The following is a 13,915-nucleotide window of genomic DNA, read 5'->3' as shown; positions in this document are numbered from 1 at the left end:
ACACTATTTCAGCCAATAGTAGATGTGATCAAACCCAACTATGTAAGGGCTGAACCCAGCCTCCAGCTTTCAACCTTTGTGTTAAACATTTCGAGGTACTAGATTGTTTCCTAAAAAATAATAAAGTAAGAGGTAAAGGTTCATGACCAGCTTCAGGAGAAGCACAGAAATTATATATAACTGATCCCCAAATAACAATAATCACTCTGGAGATCGAGCATTTAAAAAAAGCAATGAGAAAACCCAGCACTTCTGTATATTCCAAAGCAATTATTCCAGTTACTCATTTTAAAGACTTCTTTGTTGAAGTTACCGGAGAAAGAACTTTGACTCAGTGCAGGGCTCACTAATCACTGGAACCATACTTCACCAGGTGTACTGGCTTTTTCTTTCCATGAGGTAACTCTCACTGAATTTAAAAAAAGAAGCTGAGTTTTAGGGAAAGATTAAAAGGCTCCATCAACACCACAATTTCCTCCTTAGAGGGCCTGAAGTCCATGGAGTCTGCAGAACAGGAGGGCTGCAGTCCTAACCCCAGCATCTGGTATTAGTTTCTGGAAAGGACACAAACCAGCAAGGCAAGCAAATATGTCTTCCTACCTTGTACAGCTGCACATCGTAGCATTTAAAGAGCTGGCACACATCGGGCAATGTCATAAGCATGACTGTGTCTTGCTGCAGAGATTTCCAGAAGGAAGTGAGCAAGTCCTCCACCTGATGAGGGAACAGAACATACCTCCCCAAATTCATTTTGTGCCTGGTGAGACTGATCCCCCGTTACATACTTAATCAGCCCCAAATGATAATGGGATGAATTTCAGTCCAGTTAATGTATAGCTCAGCCTATCAGCTTTTCCAAGCTGTGTTTTAGAAGTGTTCTTTCCAGCAACCCATCAGTGAGCCACTAGCCAGTTGGATGGGATGATGTGGAATGGCATTTTCATGAAGTTTTCTGGAATGAAGGCTGTTTCTGACCACAAGGGGGCTCCTGTTGATTTGTAATAGGATGAGGATCTGGCCACAGGGCACAGACCACAGTTCAGAACAAATGTTCATTGACTGACTGACTCCCTCAATTATTTGTCAGCTCAGAAGGACGTGTAACAGTATGTAATCAAAGAGACCTCCTTGATAAGTTAGAATTCACCCAAGGACTATGTGAGCCAAAGGGCACCGGTATCATTCTCCATGGAGCCTTCTTTAAAGACTTCTGTAGATACCTTTTGTTGTGGAACAAAATGGCAGCTTCCTTATTTTTCTTTATGTTTGCCCATGTTGACTCTTCAGACTCTATTACTGAACCAGGTGGCCAATCTGAGATGCCAACTAATAAAGACCCTTGCCTTTTTAGGATTTTTGCAGGCTCAAATATTTTGCAGCGTTGAAATCCTGACACAAGGACCTGCTGATGATTCTAGGCAAAGAGCTATTCCTGTATACAGGCTGTCAAGGTAGTTACAGCCAACTCTCAAAGTACCTGATGATGAGCCTGTGATTTGAAATCCAGTTATCAGCGCATTAATTCTAGAGAAGACATCTCCAAAGAGGCTCATAGATATTGAACAAAAAATGCAATAGTGGGATGAATAGGATTATTTAATCTTTTTACTGTCAGATTGGTAACTTTGGAGCATGGCTTTTGGGGTTGGTGGGTCTGAATGAGGTAGCAACCATGGGCTCATCTCTGCTAACTCCCTCACCACCCTTGTCCAAAGTCATCCAATCCTGTTGCATCTGCTTCAGAAATATTTCTCCAATTTGCCCATCTTTCTCTCTGATGTCATTGTCACTGTTCCAGACTTGACCCCTCCCCTCACTTCTCACCTTGACTATGACAAAACCTCCTCATTGCCATCTACTCCAATATGGCAGTCTTGCACACTGCTCCCCCACCACCTTCTCAATCAATCAGAATTCTTCACAGGGCATGAGGCCCTTTCTAGGACCAGGCTACTTTCCCACATCCCCTCTGGTTCTCTCCTTCAGAGATATTTATATCTAGTCATAGTGACTCTTCTGTCATGTCATGCTTGAGAACATCTTGCTGCTCTTACCTACACCATTAGTTCTACCTGGAACTCCTTTCCTACTGCACTTTTGAGTGTATCTGAACCTCTGCTTTTCCACTGCAATCAATAGCATCATGGCTTCCCCTTGGGAGACTATCCAGCCATCTTTTTTACTCTTTCTCCCAGCACCCAGAACAATCTAATCAAGCTGCCATTCTAGAACTTGCCATATTGTATCATATTTATTGGCTTATATTGCTCCTTTTAGTACCAGATTGTAAGCTTTTTTTTTTTTTTTCGTGAGTAGTTGTGTTTATTTCAACAGCGGATTTGAAACCCTTGCCTTAGGCAAGAGACTACAGTAATTATACCAGGAATAGACAATTTCCTACACTGTCAAATATATAAAAGTTCTTCTTGCACTTTCCTCAACACTGATCAACAAGTAGATTCAGTCCACATTTGCTTTGATCATTCTACTGAGTTAACCCAAGCTTCTTCTTCAGAGACTCTGGCATTTCAGGTGGAGGAGGGCGAGGGAGCCTGAAGTAGATCTTCACAGAGTCATAGATGAACCACTGTAGTGCAGTCAGAGTGCCAATCATGATGATACAGGCAAAGATTCCCTTCCACACACCTTTAAATCCAAGTCTCTGAGGAACTTGAGAAGCACTGCTACCTTTCTCCTTATTCAACACAGATACCACGGAATCAGCAGGGTGAGAAACAATTGCACAGAAGACTCCAGCTATGTGACCTGCCACAAATGTTACAACCAGTTGCTCTGCCTTTGAACATTCACTTTGGGGCTTAGGAGCCACAAACTTGTAAAATTCTTCAATGATATGTTCAAAGCAGGCAAATTTCATCATGGTGTATGGTATCTGTCTCATCCAGAGAGGGGCAACTCCTTTGTAGAATGCTTTTAAGCCTTCTTCCTTATATATTTTGGGAGCTGTATCCCTCAAAGTGTTGGCATAACCTGGCTGGGTTTGAATTTGAACCTTAGCAGCTTCCATAGGAGCCAGGGCAATGTCAGCAAAGAATTCAGCACTGGCAGAAGCAGCCAAATATAGTGATGTGTGCCAAAGATAGGCATTCTCCTCCTCAAGCATGTTGCTATACAAGACTTTGAAAACTTCATAAAAGCCAAACTTGCAGAGCCCCTGCATAGAGTAGCCAATGAAAGTCGGAGCCCATCCTTTAGCCAAACCACGAACACCACCCTCTTCAAGTGTAACTGAGAATCCATTAAATATGCCCTTGTACTTTTGGGGTTCACCCGCATAGAGCATTTCCCTAAATCCAGAGGAAGGACAGCAGTGTGTGTCAGACCACAACTTAAGACCCCACCAAAGCCACACAGTGCATAAAACTTCATGGAGCCATATTCGCAGCTGTATTCTTCCACAGCAGCTGCTGCCAGATTGCAGGAGTGGGAACGGCAGGGCCGGCCCGGGGGACCTGTGGGGCTGCTGCGGGGGCCCGTGAGGCCATCGTGTACCAGCTGTAGGTGTGGCGTGTTGAAGGGGTTCGCCTGCACCAGATGCACCACAGACGAGAACATCTTCTTCCTAAGATGGCGAACACACAACCGCTCCCTCGAAAAGGCTGCAGCTCACAGAGGCCGAACGTCCTCCCAAACCCTTAGATCTGTGCCCTTCAGGCAGATTATAAGCTTCGTAAGCCTCATGGAGAATACCTTCCTAGTTCCAGAAATGGTACTAGTCACAGGGTAAAAATTAAGTTAATGTTTGATGAGCAAATGAAGGAAAGGAGTGTATTAGATATTCAAGGTGGATGGATATTGAGAAAATTGCATCAGTAGGACAGGGGTCATCCTGAAGACATTTTGGTCTCTCCTCCACTATAATGCTTTACACTGAATAAGTACTAAATGAACTCATGCTAAATGAATATTATCACCCAAAGCTGAAGTACTTAGAACCCTAGGCATCAGAAAAGCTTTCATTTAAATGTGTGCTTGTTTCCCTGGATTTTCTACTGCAAAAGATAAAATTCAGAATGGTTAAAAGATGTGTTTGTGTTTTCCACAGCCAATTCTAGAATAAAACCCAATCATTACAACACAGATGACCCTGCTTCAAAGTCTTGCTTCTTTTTCAGTTAGCACTTATCAATAAAGTGGCTCTTCAGCATGACTGAAAATTCTAAGGTGAATAATATTACCAATACTTTATTCAAAATCAACATGAATTAGATCTTTAAGAAATAGCTGAATTATACTTAAAGCATAAGGTTATATTAGCACCTTGGAAAATTTCCAAATGATTAAACTGAGTAAAAATATCACCTCAGATATCACCTCAATATCTATAAATAGCTGACTTCTAAGCACTACAGTGCAATGAATTACCACTCGACATCCCTTGAGGGGGTCTTTTCAAGTAAAATGATTAATAGTGAGTCATAAATACTTATATTTTATAGATAAAACCCTACCCTCTCAAGTTCTTGGTTCCTCACGTTTTGTAAAATATCTTGGCAATAGTTGTAGTATTCATCAGCAAGAAAGGCCATCTAGGAAGGATATGGAAAATTATTTCAGTTTCAAAGTCACTTCAAGAATGAACTGATCCTCAAAGACCTCTCTAAGCCCTTAGAGGCTGCTGCTTATGTTGCAGTTCTGCTATGAGAGTAGCTGAGCTCTAACGGTGTTATTTATTTATGTGGAGCAATGGATACACATTATTGGCCTAACATGGACATAGCTTCAATTTTGAAGTCACAACTCCAGGGTCTGTACCACCCACTAAAGAGGCCACCAATCTCTGACATCTTTCTCCCTAAACCCCAATTTCCCCCTTCAGATTCCCCCGTCCCAGTTTCTAGAAAATCTGCCTATCTGTTCTCTGCTCTGTCATAGGGAAGCCCTCATTCTAGATGACAAAGTGGCTCCAGGTAGAGCCTTTCTATAGGATGTGAGGGGAAGATCTGAATTTCCTGACTGCCACCAAGCCCAGGAGGGTATGTTGGTGCTCACAGGTCTGGGAGAAGGCAAATACTACTCCATTGGGTTCAAATGATCACAGGCAAACTAAGAAGACATTTACTCCTCTGGGCATCAAAGGCATGAAAAGTTAGTTTCTCCCATGCATGCAAGCCTACCATTTTGTAGGAATACTTCTTTGCCAGTTCTTGCTCCCAGAATGGACATCTCCTGAATTCAGACAAAGGGGATCCAACTGGATCTGTCCTTATCGGTGAATGATTTTCACACTAGAAACCATTTACACATGGATTATCTCTTGAAAATAAAATGCATTTTCTTGCATATAAACCATGTAATAATCACATTGCTACTACAGGTTAATGTTCTATGTAACCTTTTATCCACACCTCTGGACATATTGATCCTAGCAACTTTTCCCCCTTATTTCATTCCAAATGATATTAACTTTCCCTTATATTCTATAAACTCTGGTCATCAGGAAGCGGTTAGAACTGAATATATTACTCAAATGTGTCATTCTTGTGGTCGTGTATTACAAGTGCTGTATAGTAACGTGATAAAAATACTATCTATGAATAATTTAATACCACAAATACATTTATACAATCCTTGTCTGCATAACTGTCCCTCCGAAATAAAACCATATCCTGTCTAGGTCATGATGCCTGTATTATAAAAATGGTTAGTTATATCAGAAATCTCAGGGCCTAACTACCAAGGAAAATGAAGAGCACAGACTTCAGAAGGACACATTACAGAATGGTAAAACTGTTCCATCAAGGAGGAAAGAGGTAACATGGCAGAAAGTGAATTCAACATTCCTTCCTGCTGTCCCTTTTGAACAAGGGAAGGCAGGATCACTCCTGATTGATTGCAGGACCTTGATTTTATTTTAAATGATTTCTTCAAGATTTTCCGGAACGACGTTTGAATAATTTCCATTTCAATGGAGTCGGTTGAAATCATTCCTAGGAGTTGGAAATTGAACTTGTGAAGCCTGCCACATTGGATTGCAACACACATGAGGGTTTTCCTCTTCATTCCCTCTCCACCCCAATGGTTTGCTCTGCGACAGTACAGTTCCAAGATTAGTATTTCATCCTTAGATCTTAAATCCTCAGATCTTATATATTCAGAGCCTCACTGAGCTACTCACTTACATCTTGCTTAGTAGACTATGTGGGTTCGCAGTATGTTCCTGTCTACAAGCCACGGGGGGGCAGAGCGGCCTTCTGAACTGCCTGCACCCACCCTCGTGGATAGGAGTGGCACTCGGCTACCACCCCACGAGGCGCTGCACACAATCGAGAACAGGTACTGCCAGCTTCCTCCTTCTCTCATGCTCCCTTGTTATCAACTCATATCACAGTGAGGATCAGGAGAGCTTAGGGGTCATGGTCAACAGTCTTTTCAGTGTCCTAAAATCTGTACTGCTTAACTCTTTGTGGTCCTGAACCCCTTTGAGAATCTGATGAGAGCAACTGACCTGGAGAAATGCACACTATACACATAATATTGTGAAGTTGAAATTCCCCTTATCGGTATTTTTGGAATAAATAGAGGCATGGGTGTCTAAATAAATACATAAAGTAGTCACACAGAAAGGTGGCAGCTCAAAAGAGCTGTGGGTTCTGTTTGGTTCCTGTGGGTTCTGTTTGGTTCCTACTGGGTTTGCACTGGGTGCTATTCAACCCCCATTCCTCCCACTTTGGAACACTGGTTTCACTCAGAGCCACTGGATGGACAACCGTTGTAGTATGTGGGTGAAGGCCATCAAGAAGGATGGGGCTATTCTGTGGAGTTCACTGGCCTGGCCATCAATCTTCTATTAGAGAAGCACTAAGGAATCATCCAGTCCAATTCTGGCTAGCTTCTCTTCCCTACCACATCTTACCCTAACTACATCCATTTTCTCCATAGCACACCCTGACCTCCTGTATTCATCAATGCTCCTGAGGCTGATGTTGCTATGATCAAAGCCAGTGTTTCTCAAGTGTGGTCCTGAAACCATCTACAACAGAATCTCCAGGAGTACTTGGGGTTCATATCCCTAGGGCCCTAGTAGATCAGAGGAGGGCAGAAATCTGTCATTTTGATCAGCCTCCCAAGTGAGCCTTACGCACGCTCAAGTTGAGAATCACAGTTCGAGGCAGACTGTTCTTTGTCTTGCTGCAGAAATCTCTACATTTCAACATGGCAAAAACATCACAGTTCTACCTGTTCAATGTCCTATGTACTATCGTAGTAATGTACTATTGTATATTACATACTATTGTAGTAATGTAAGAAATCATTGCAAGGAAAACGTGAAAGTAATCAATTACTAACAAAATAATAATAAAAAGGAAAGTTACATGTTCCTGGAGTTAATTCCTTCCAGGCTCTTCCTGTGAAAAGAACTGATCTTTCAGAAAAAAAAAAAAAACTGTTTTAAAATCACAAATTGAAATCTTTTCTTTACAGTATAAACAATCAGAAATCTAAAGTGAAAGTATGTTACAGAACCACTTAAGTTGGAATTTCTGCAGGAGAAGGCATTCGGGAAAGAATCAGAGGGATTCCCATTCTGGAGAAATAATTCAGCAAAATGACAAAGAAAAAAGTGAGAAATTCTATTTAGATTTTCCAGGTATATTAAATGCAGTTTGGGATTTTCAATAATTCTAAAAAATGTCATTGTAATCTTTAGTGAGCACATACTGTGTGTCACACCCTAGAAATACAATGGGGGATCCTTCCTGTCAATACCTGACCCTCTACGCATTATATGTCTCCCCTATCAATTCTCCTGGATGCCGTTGGTCCTTCCTGCATCCTTGAGGACACTGGTCCCTCAGTTATCACCCCCAAAGCAAATCTATCCTGTCATTCTCCTTCTAAAGATGCCTCAATGGTGGCCTACAGTCTCCACCAGTCTTCACTACAGGTGAAATGTAAATTCCTCGGCCTCGCATTGACAAGCTGTCTACCATCTGACCCTACCCAGAGCCTACTGTTCCCCCAAATCCTCACCTCTGCCTCCTCATTGCCCACATACCTCCCAGCATGAATGAAAACCACGCCAAGATGAATGCCTCCTAAAAGAAGATCCAAGTGACCCCTCCAGGATCAGCTCAAGGACATTGTGGCAGGCAGAATGATGGCCACCAAAGATGTCCACATCCTAATCCCTGGAACCTTAGATGATGAGAGGGACTTTGCACATGTGATTAAGATTAAAGAACTTGAGATGGGGAGATTATCTGGATCATCCAGGCAGCCCCAATGTAATCACAAGGGTTCTTAACAGTAGGGATCCCTTCCCTGCTGCAAAGAACCAGAGGGATGGCAGTGTGAGAAAGACTCAGCCTGTCTTTGCTGGCTTTGAAGACTGAGGAAGGGGCCATGAGCCAAAGAACATGGGCAGCCTCAAAAGCTGGAAAAGACAAGAAATGGATTCTCCCCTACATCCCCCAGAAAGACTGTAGCCAGCACTTAGATCTTTGCCTGGTGAGAACCATGTCAGACTGACTTCCAGAACTGTAAGAAAATAAGTTTGTGTTTTAAGCCACTAAATTTGTGCTAATTCACTACAGTAGCAATAGGAAATGAACACAGGCCACCTCTTCCATGAAGCCTTCCCTAATCACTCTGGCCCACTACAATTTTTCTCCTCCAATCCCACTTTGGACTTCTCAATCCACCTACAGCCTACCCAGCCCATTCCACAGCACACCAGTTATTTCATGTCTATCTTAGATTCCCAACCCTGAAACTGTATTCTATTCAAGTACAGAGAGTATGTTTTCGTTTGTTTTTACTTTTCTTTCACACCTCATTTAGTCCCCAAGAGTGCTGGTCACAAAAAAAGGTTTTCAAAAAGTTGTTCATTCAATGACACCATGTACTACCATGTCATCTTGGCCAACTTAAGTAAAATTCAATGCGTGATGTCATAGATTAGCTATTAATAGTTCTGGTGTCCTAATTCAAAGAACTATAACTGTAACATGGAGACACTTTCACACAAATTTATTGCTAACAACCTATGTCCTTCTTAATTATAGCAAAAGAAACACAAACAGCTGATGTACAGCAAACAGTATGCTTCTTGAGGACATCTGTCCCAGTGTGGCACACTGTGGATAATCAACAACCTTGGTCAAATGGGTGAGTGGTTAAGGACCACACATAATAAGAACATTAAACACAGGAAAACAGTTGCATCTGATCAAGCAATTACTGAATATTGCAGGGTCTATTATAGTAAATCTATTATATTCCATACTCACTGTTCCTTCTTGTTGGATAATGCTGTTATAATTAGTAGATTTTTCAAAGCCAATGATGTCTCCACTGTGATAGAACAGATAACAGAGAAATAATTTTAGTAAGCCACCTGTTTCTGAGCACAAGTATGAAGTGGTATTCTTCTTCTTCCTCTTCTTTTTTTTTGCAGCAAGTTTACTTATATGGGGTATAACTTTTTTTTCAAAACTCTCCTCCAAGTTCCTATACATGACAGGTGATTAGAACCTGCTTGGAGTTAAAAAAATTGATTTCTGTAACTGGGACAACCATGTATTTCTTTTGAGGGGTTTATTCCCCTTAGAAGTAAGGTTATGATGTTATCATGGGTAGAACTTGCTCCTGAGAGAAAAGAAAAATCTTCATGGAAATGAGGTCTTATACTTTCTGATTTGGGGCTTTTAAAATGATGAATTCAGAAATGATAATATCCTCTGATGTATGTAAATGTAACAGAGCACCTTCACGGAACAAGGAAATGGAGAATAATGAGATGTACATTGCATTTCACCATGCCTCGGATTCATACCTTATAATGAAGATATTTGTACATCATGGAGAACAGATTCAGTCCTCCCCATGTGGTGTGGGACATTTTCCCTTTAATTCTGGGTATTTGAGAAACTGGGAGCCCAGAGACGACCCTCTTTGCACAGGAAATGTTTATTCTCTGGATGCCAGAGGAGGAGGCATCTCCTTCCCAGTTCCCCCACCATCCTCAGAGCTGTAGCTGCTCTGTCCACTCCAAGTCAATACATATCCTTACACCTGATTGTTTCAACTTTACGTAAACATACAAAGAGAAGAGGAAAGCAGTAGACCAGTGCTCTGCTTCTGGAAACAAGGCAATGTTCTTCAAGGTAGGAGGCCTGGGAGGAGGTCAGGGTCCAGGGGCACAGGGGAGATGGAGATCAATGGCTTTCATCTCACACAGGGAGAGACTACAGCCCCTCCCATTCTCTCCAAATCCGCAGAAGCTCTCTGCTAAAGGTTTGTGTCTGTCCAGTCTCCAATCCAAGTTGTGGGAAACTGGGCAGAATACTTGATACCCATCTGATCAATATTTCCACATAATATTCTACTTCAAAACAGGGCAAATAGTTTCAGGGTCTGAAACAAAACCACTAGAAAGCCACCCTCTTCATCTTCCATTAAGAGTTGTTATCACAATGGGAATTGTACTTTGGAGTGTTCAATGGCAAGAGGGTTTCAGAATGTGGGATCTGTTCAACCTGGAGGGGAGATAACCCTCCACATAGCATGATGGATTGATGCATGATGCAAAGAGAGCCACAGGTGAAGAATTTGAGATGTCTTGGAATTCCACTTGTCATATCCAATGATCTCTTGGGTAGGTATGGACAAAGATGGAGTTTCTCCAGGTAAAATCTGTAAGCAGCCCATTGCCACACAGGTTCTGGGACATTACCTCAAGACCAACAAACAATAAATAAAACACTGGATAAAACCTAGAATGAAAGAAGACAGAAGAGGGGCGCCTGGCTGGCTCAGTTAAGCATCTGCCTTCAGCTCAGGTCATGATCCCAGGGTCCTGGGATTGAGCCCTGCATCAGGCTCCCTGCTCAGTGGGGAGTCTGCTTCTCCCTCTCCTTCTGCCCCTTCCCCCTGCTTGTGCTTTCTGTCTCGCTCTCTCAAATAAAAAAAGAAAATCTTAAAAAAAAGAAAAAAGACAGAAGAAAATGTCAGAAATGAAAGTTCACTGAGTAAAGGGCTAATAGAAGAGGAATTTAAATAAAAATATATAGTCATCAGCCTTTAAGAGATGTCCTAAAAATCACTTGTGAGGCCTTTCCTCAACTAAATTGGAGGGAGAGCAATTTCTCTACAATTCCATATTGGGTTAATATGCTACCCTAATATATTTTCTTTGGAAAATGAATCCAAGACCATGGTATGAATATATTCGGCCCCATCCATCCATCCATCCATCCATCCATCCATCCATCCATCCATCCATCCATCCATCCCCCATTGCCTCATGAAATATTTACTGCATGCCTACTATGTCAGGCATTGCACTAGGCCTTGGAGGATATAACTGAGATTGTGGTGGACAGTCTGTTCTCATAGAGGTGACAGCCTATAGAGGAAAAAAGATGTTACATAAATAACTGCAAAGACATGGCATGGGAGTTAAGACAGTTGAAGTATAGGGTGTTAGGGGAATATATGTTGGGGGGCATGCTATTTCCTTGTTAGTTTGACAGTTTACATGCAGCTTAATAAACTCAGGAGGGTGTCACTTGTGATTAGCTAGTCCCTTTGGTTAGTACATATCACAACACTGTACTTGGACAGCACTTACTAAACTCTTTTGACGATGACAGCAATCTTCATGGGACATTCCTTTGGCAACTTAGAAACAGGAGTCTGGAAGCTAGAAGGTTTGGTTTCTGACTTAAAGGAACGACAAGGGAAACCCTCCGCCTTGTTGTTCAGTCCCTCTGCCCCAACCCTGATTCCAGTAGCTTTGGAAGCCAATCAGTTGAGAGTGATACTCTCAATTATTTAGGATTTATAAATGCAACTCCCAAGTTCCTGCCATGTGTTCAATGTGTAGTATATGAGTTTAATTCAACAGCCATTGAAAGGAGGGTGGTGTTACCCTCCTCACTGTTAAAAGGAGGCTGAAAGCGAACTCCCTGCCACATAGAGGCCTTTGTGTGTCAGACTAGGGGACACAATCCCACTATTCTCACTGGGGCGTTATTTTATTTTTATAGCATTTAAATTGGGGGATTTTGTTCTTTGAAACAACAGTGACAGGAAACATAAAATCTCCTCTTCAAAGAGAGATGTTAAAAAAAAGTGTCCATCTCCTGCTGGCCAGACGGTGACAGCTCGCTTGTTCAAAAGAATTGCAAGGCTGCCTCTTCTAACCTTTGGGATCCCTTAATACAGGTCAATGGCTCATAACATGGGTCTGGGCTTAGTGCAATCCTATCCATTTATTTAAAAAATTACCTAGTCTCCAAGGCCCCCTTCAAGCAAAGATGTATGAAAGTATGCACCAGTTGGTGAGAGAGAAGGAGGCAGTATCAGAGCCAGGCTACAAAGCAGGTGAGCAGAGGATCGCTGTTGGAGACCAGCCTGGTGGCAAAGCGGGGGATCTGTGGAAGGCCAGGTCAAGGACTTTGGCACCCAGAGGATCTGGCCAACTAGGCCAAATGGACACAGCAGGCATTGGCCCCATGCTTTAATCTTAAGACAAGGCTGGTCTGAGTTAGAAAGGGAGACTGTGGTAGACCACTGAGGTCTATCACTCAAGAGGAGAGGCAATGAGGGTAGGGAGGCCAAAGCAGCATGAGAGGTGACAGTTTCAGTTCTTGGGGTGCCAGTCAGGATGGCCTCATGTTCTAGGGGTCACTGCCACTGCATCACTTCCCGTGTGCGGTTCTGACTCAGTCCTTTGGGACATTTATTAGGTTGTGGTCAAATGCATAGTCATTGCTGAAATATGGCTCTAATAAAACCACATTAACATCCCCAGAGCAAGCCTTGCCATGAATGAAGGGCTTCCAGTCTAAGAGGTCTTCTTCCACCATTTCCTGAGGCCTCAGATGCTTTAATGGTACCAAATCATGGTGAAGCCCATGGTTCAGGAAGGACCCCGAGTCACGTCTGCCCAGTGAAGTCACTTGTGTTCCTGGTAAACTGTCTCCTCAGCTCCTGCTCCACAGGGTACAAGCCAGCCCAGGCCCAGGATGTCAGGATTTAACCACTAGGGTTAGGGAGAGGTCAGGAGGTGCTGCAAAGAGGCCCCTGGAAATGGAGGGAGAGAGACCTGGGAAGAAGGAAGGCTCAGAATTCACACAGTACAATAGAGAATCTCGAGCAGACTCCCTGTTGAGCCTGGAGCTCAATGTGGGGCTTGATCTCACAACCCTGAGATCATGACCTGAGCCAAAATCAAGAGTCAGGTGCTTAACTGACTGAGCCACCAAGGCATCCCATTACTTTAGTTAGATTTTATGATCAATTTGGCTAAAGAAGGATCCAGCGTGAAGAGGACTGCGATACGATTATAGGGCACACAACTCATCTTTTTTTTTTCTTCCATAAAATCTTTCAAATGCAGTGTTAGCTTAATATGCTTTTTGGCATTTGACTTTCTTTTAGTCTAACTACAATTTGCATTCACATTCTCAGGTTTTGACATCATTTGTCATTAATCCAGACTTTCATTTACATCATTTTGGCCTCGTAATTTGTCCTCTCAAATCACTCCAACAGCAGTGAAACAACTTGAAGCAATTACAAAGGTAAGAGGATAAAAATGTAATAAAACCTAATTCGTGGACCATACTTGTTTAGTGTCAGATTGCAGAGCAAAGGTGCTTCATCTTCCAATCATTAAAGGATCCAATTTCAATTTTTACTCAAAGCACATGAATAATTATATTTCGGTTTGATTAGGAGAAGATGAACTTGATGAATATTTGTATAGCTGAAATTAAAATAGTAAATATATGTAGTCATAGAAGGACGTGTATCATTAGGATTGCAATATAAGCTTTCTTTGATATAATTTTGCTTCTACTAATGATACTAATCACTACAATCCACTGAGTATTTATTTGTTGCTGAGTGCTTTACTTTGTATTACCTAAATTCTTCCAACAAT

General features: G+C 42.2%; 1 protein-coding gene and 1 pseudogene across 1 annotated transcript in view; both read right to left on the bottom strand.

Annotated features, from left to right (window-relative positions):
• The window catches only part of RFX8 (regulatory factor X8), a 100,101-nt gene that overhangs the window by 17,997 nt on the left and 68,189 nt on the right, over positions 1-13,915 (bottom strand). The window contains exons 4-6 of the mRNA XM_081833345.1: positions 5,139-5,249; positions 4,473-4,550; positions 601-714 (exon numbers count right to left, since the gene is read on the bottom strand). Of these exons, the coding sequence (XP_081689471.1) occupies positions 601-714; positions 4,473-4,550; positions 5,139-5,249 (303 nt within the window). The remainder of the gene's footprint in view (positions 1-600; positions 715-4,472; positions 4,551-5,138; positions 5,250-13,915) is intronic.
• On the bottom strand, positions 2,293-3,875 carry LOC102737273 (solute carrier family 25 member 3 pseudogene; annotated as a pseudogene).

This window comes from Leptonychotes weddellii, chromosome 10 (assembly GCF_054177405.1).
Source record: "Leptonychotes weddellii isolate Sample4059 chromosome 10, ASM5417740v2, whole genome shotgun sequence".
Classification (NCBI taxonomy): domain Eukaryota; kingdom Metazoa; phylum Chordata; class Mammalia; order Carnivora; family Phocidae; genus Leptonychotes; species Leptonychotes weddellii.
Note: the sequence above shows the minus strand (reverse complement) of the source record. Positions and strands in the feature narration are given on the sequence as shown.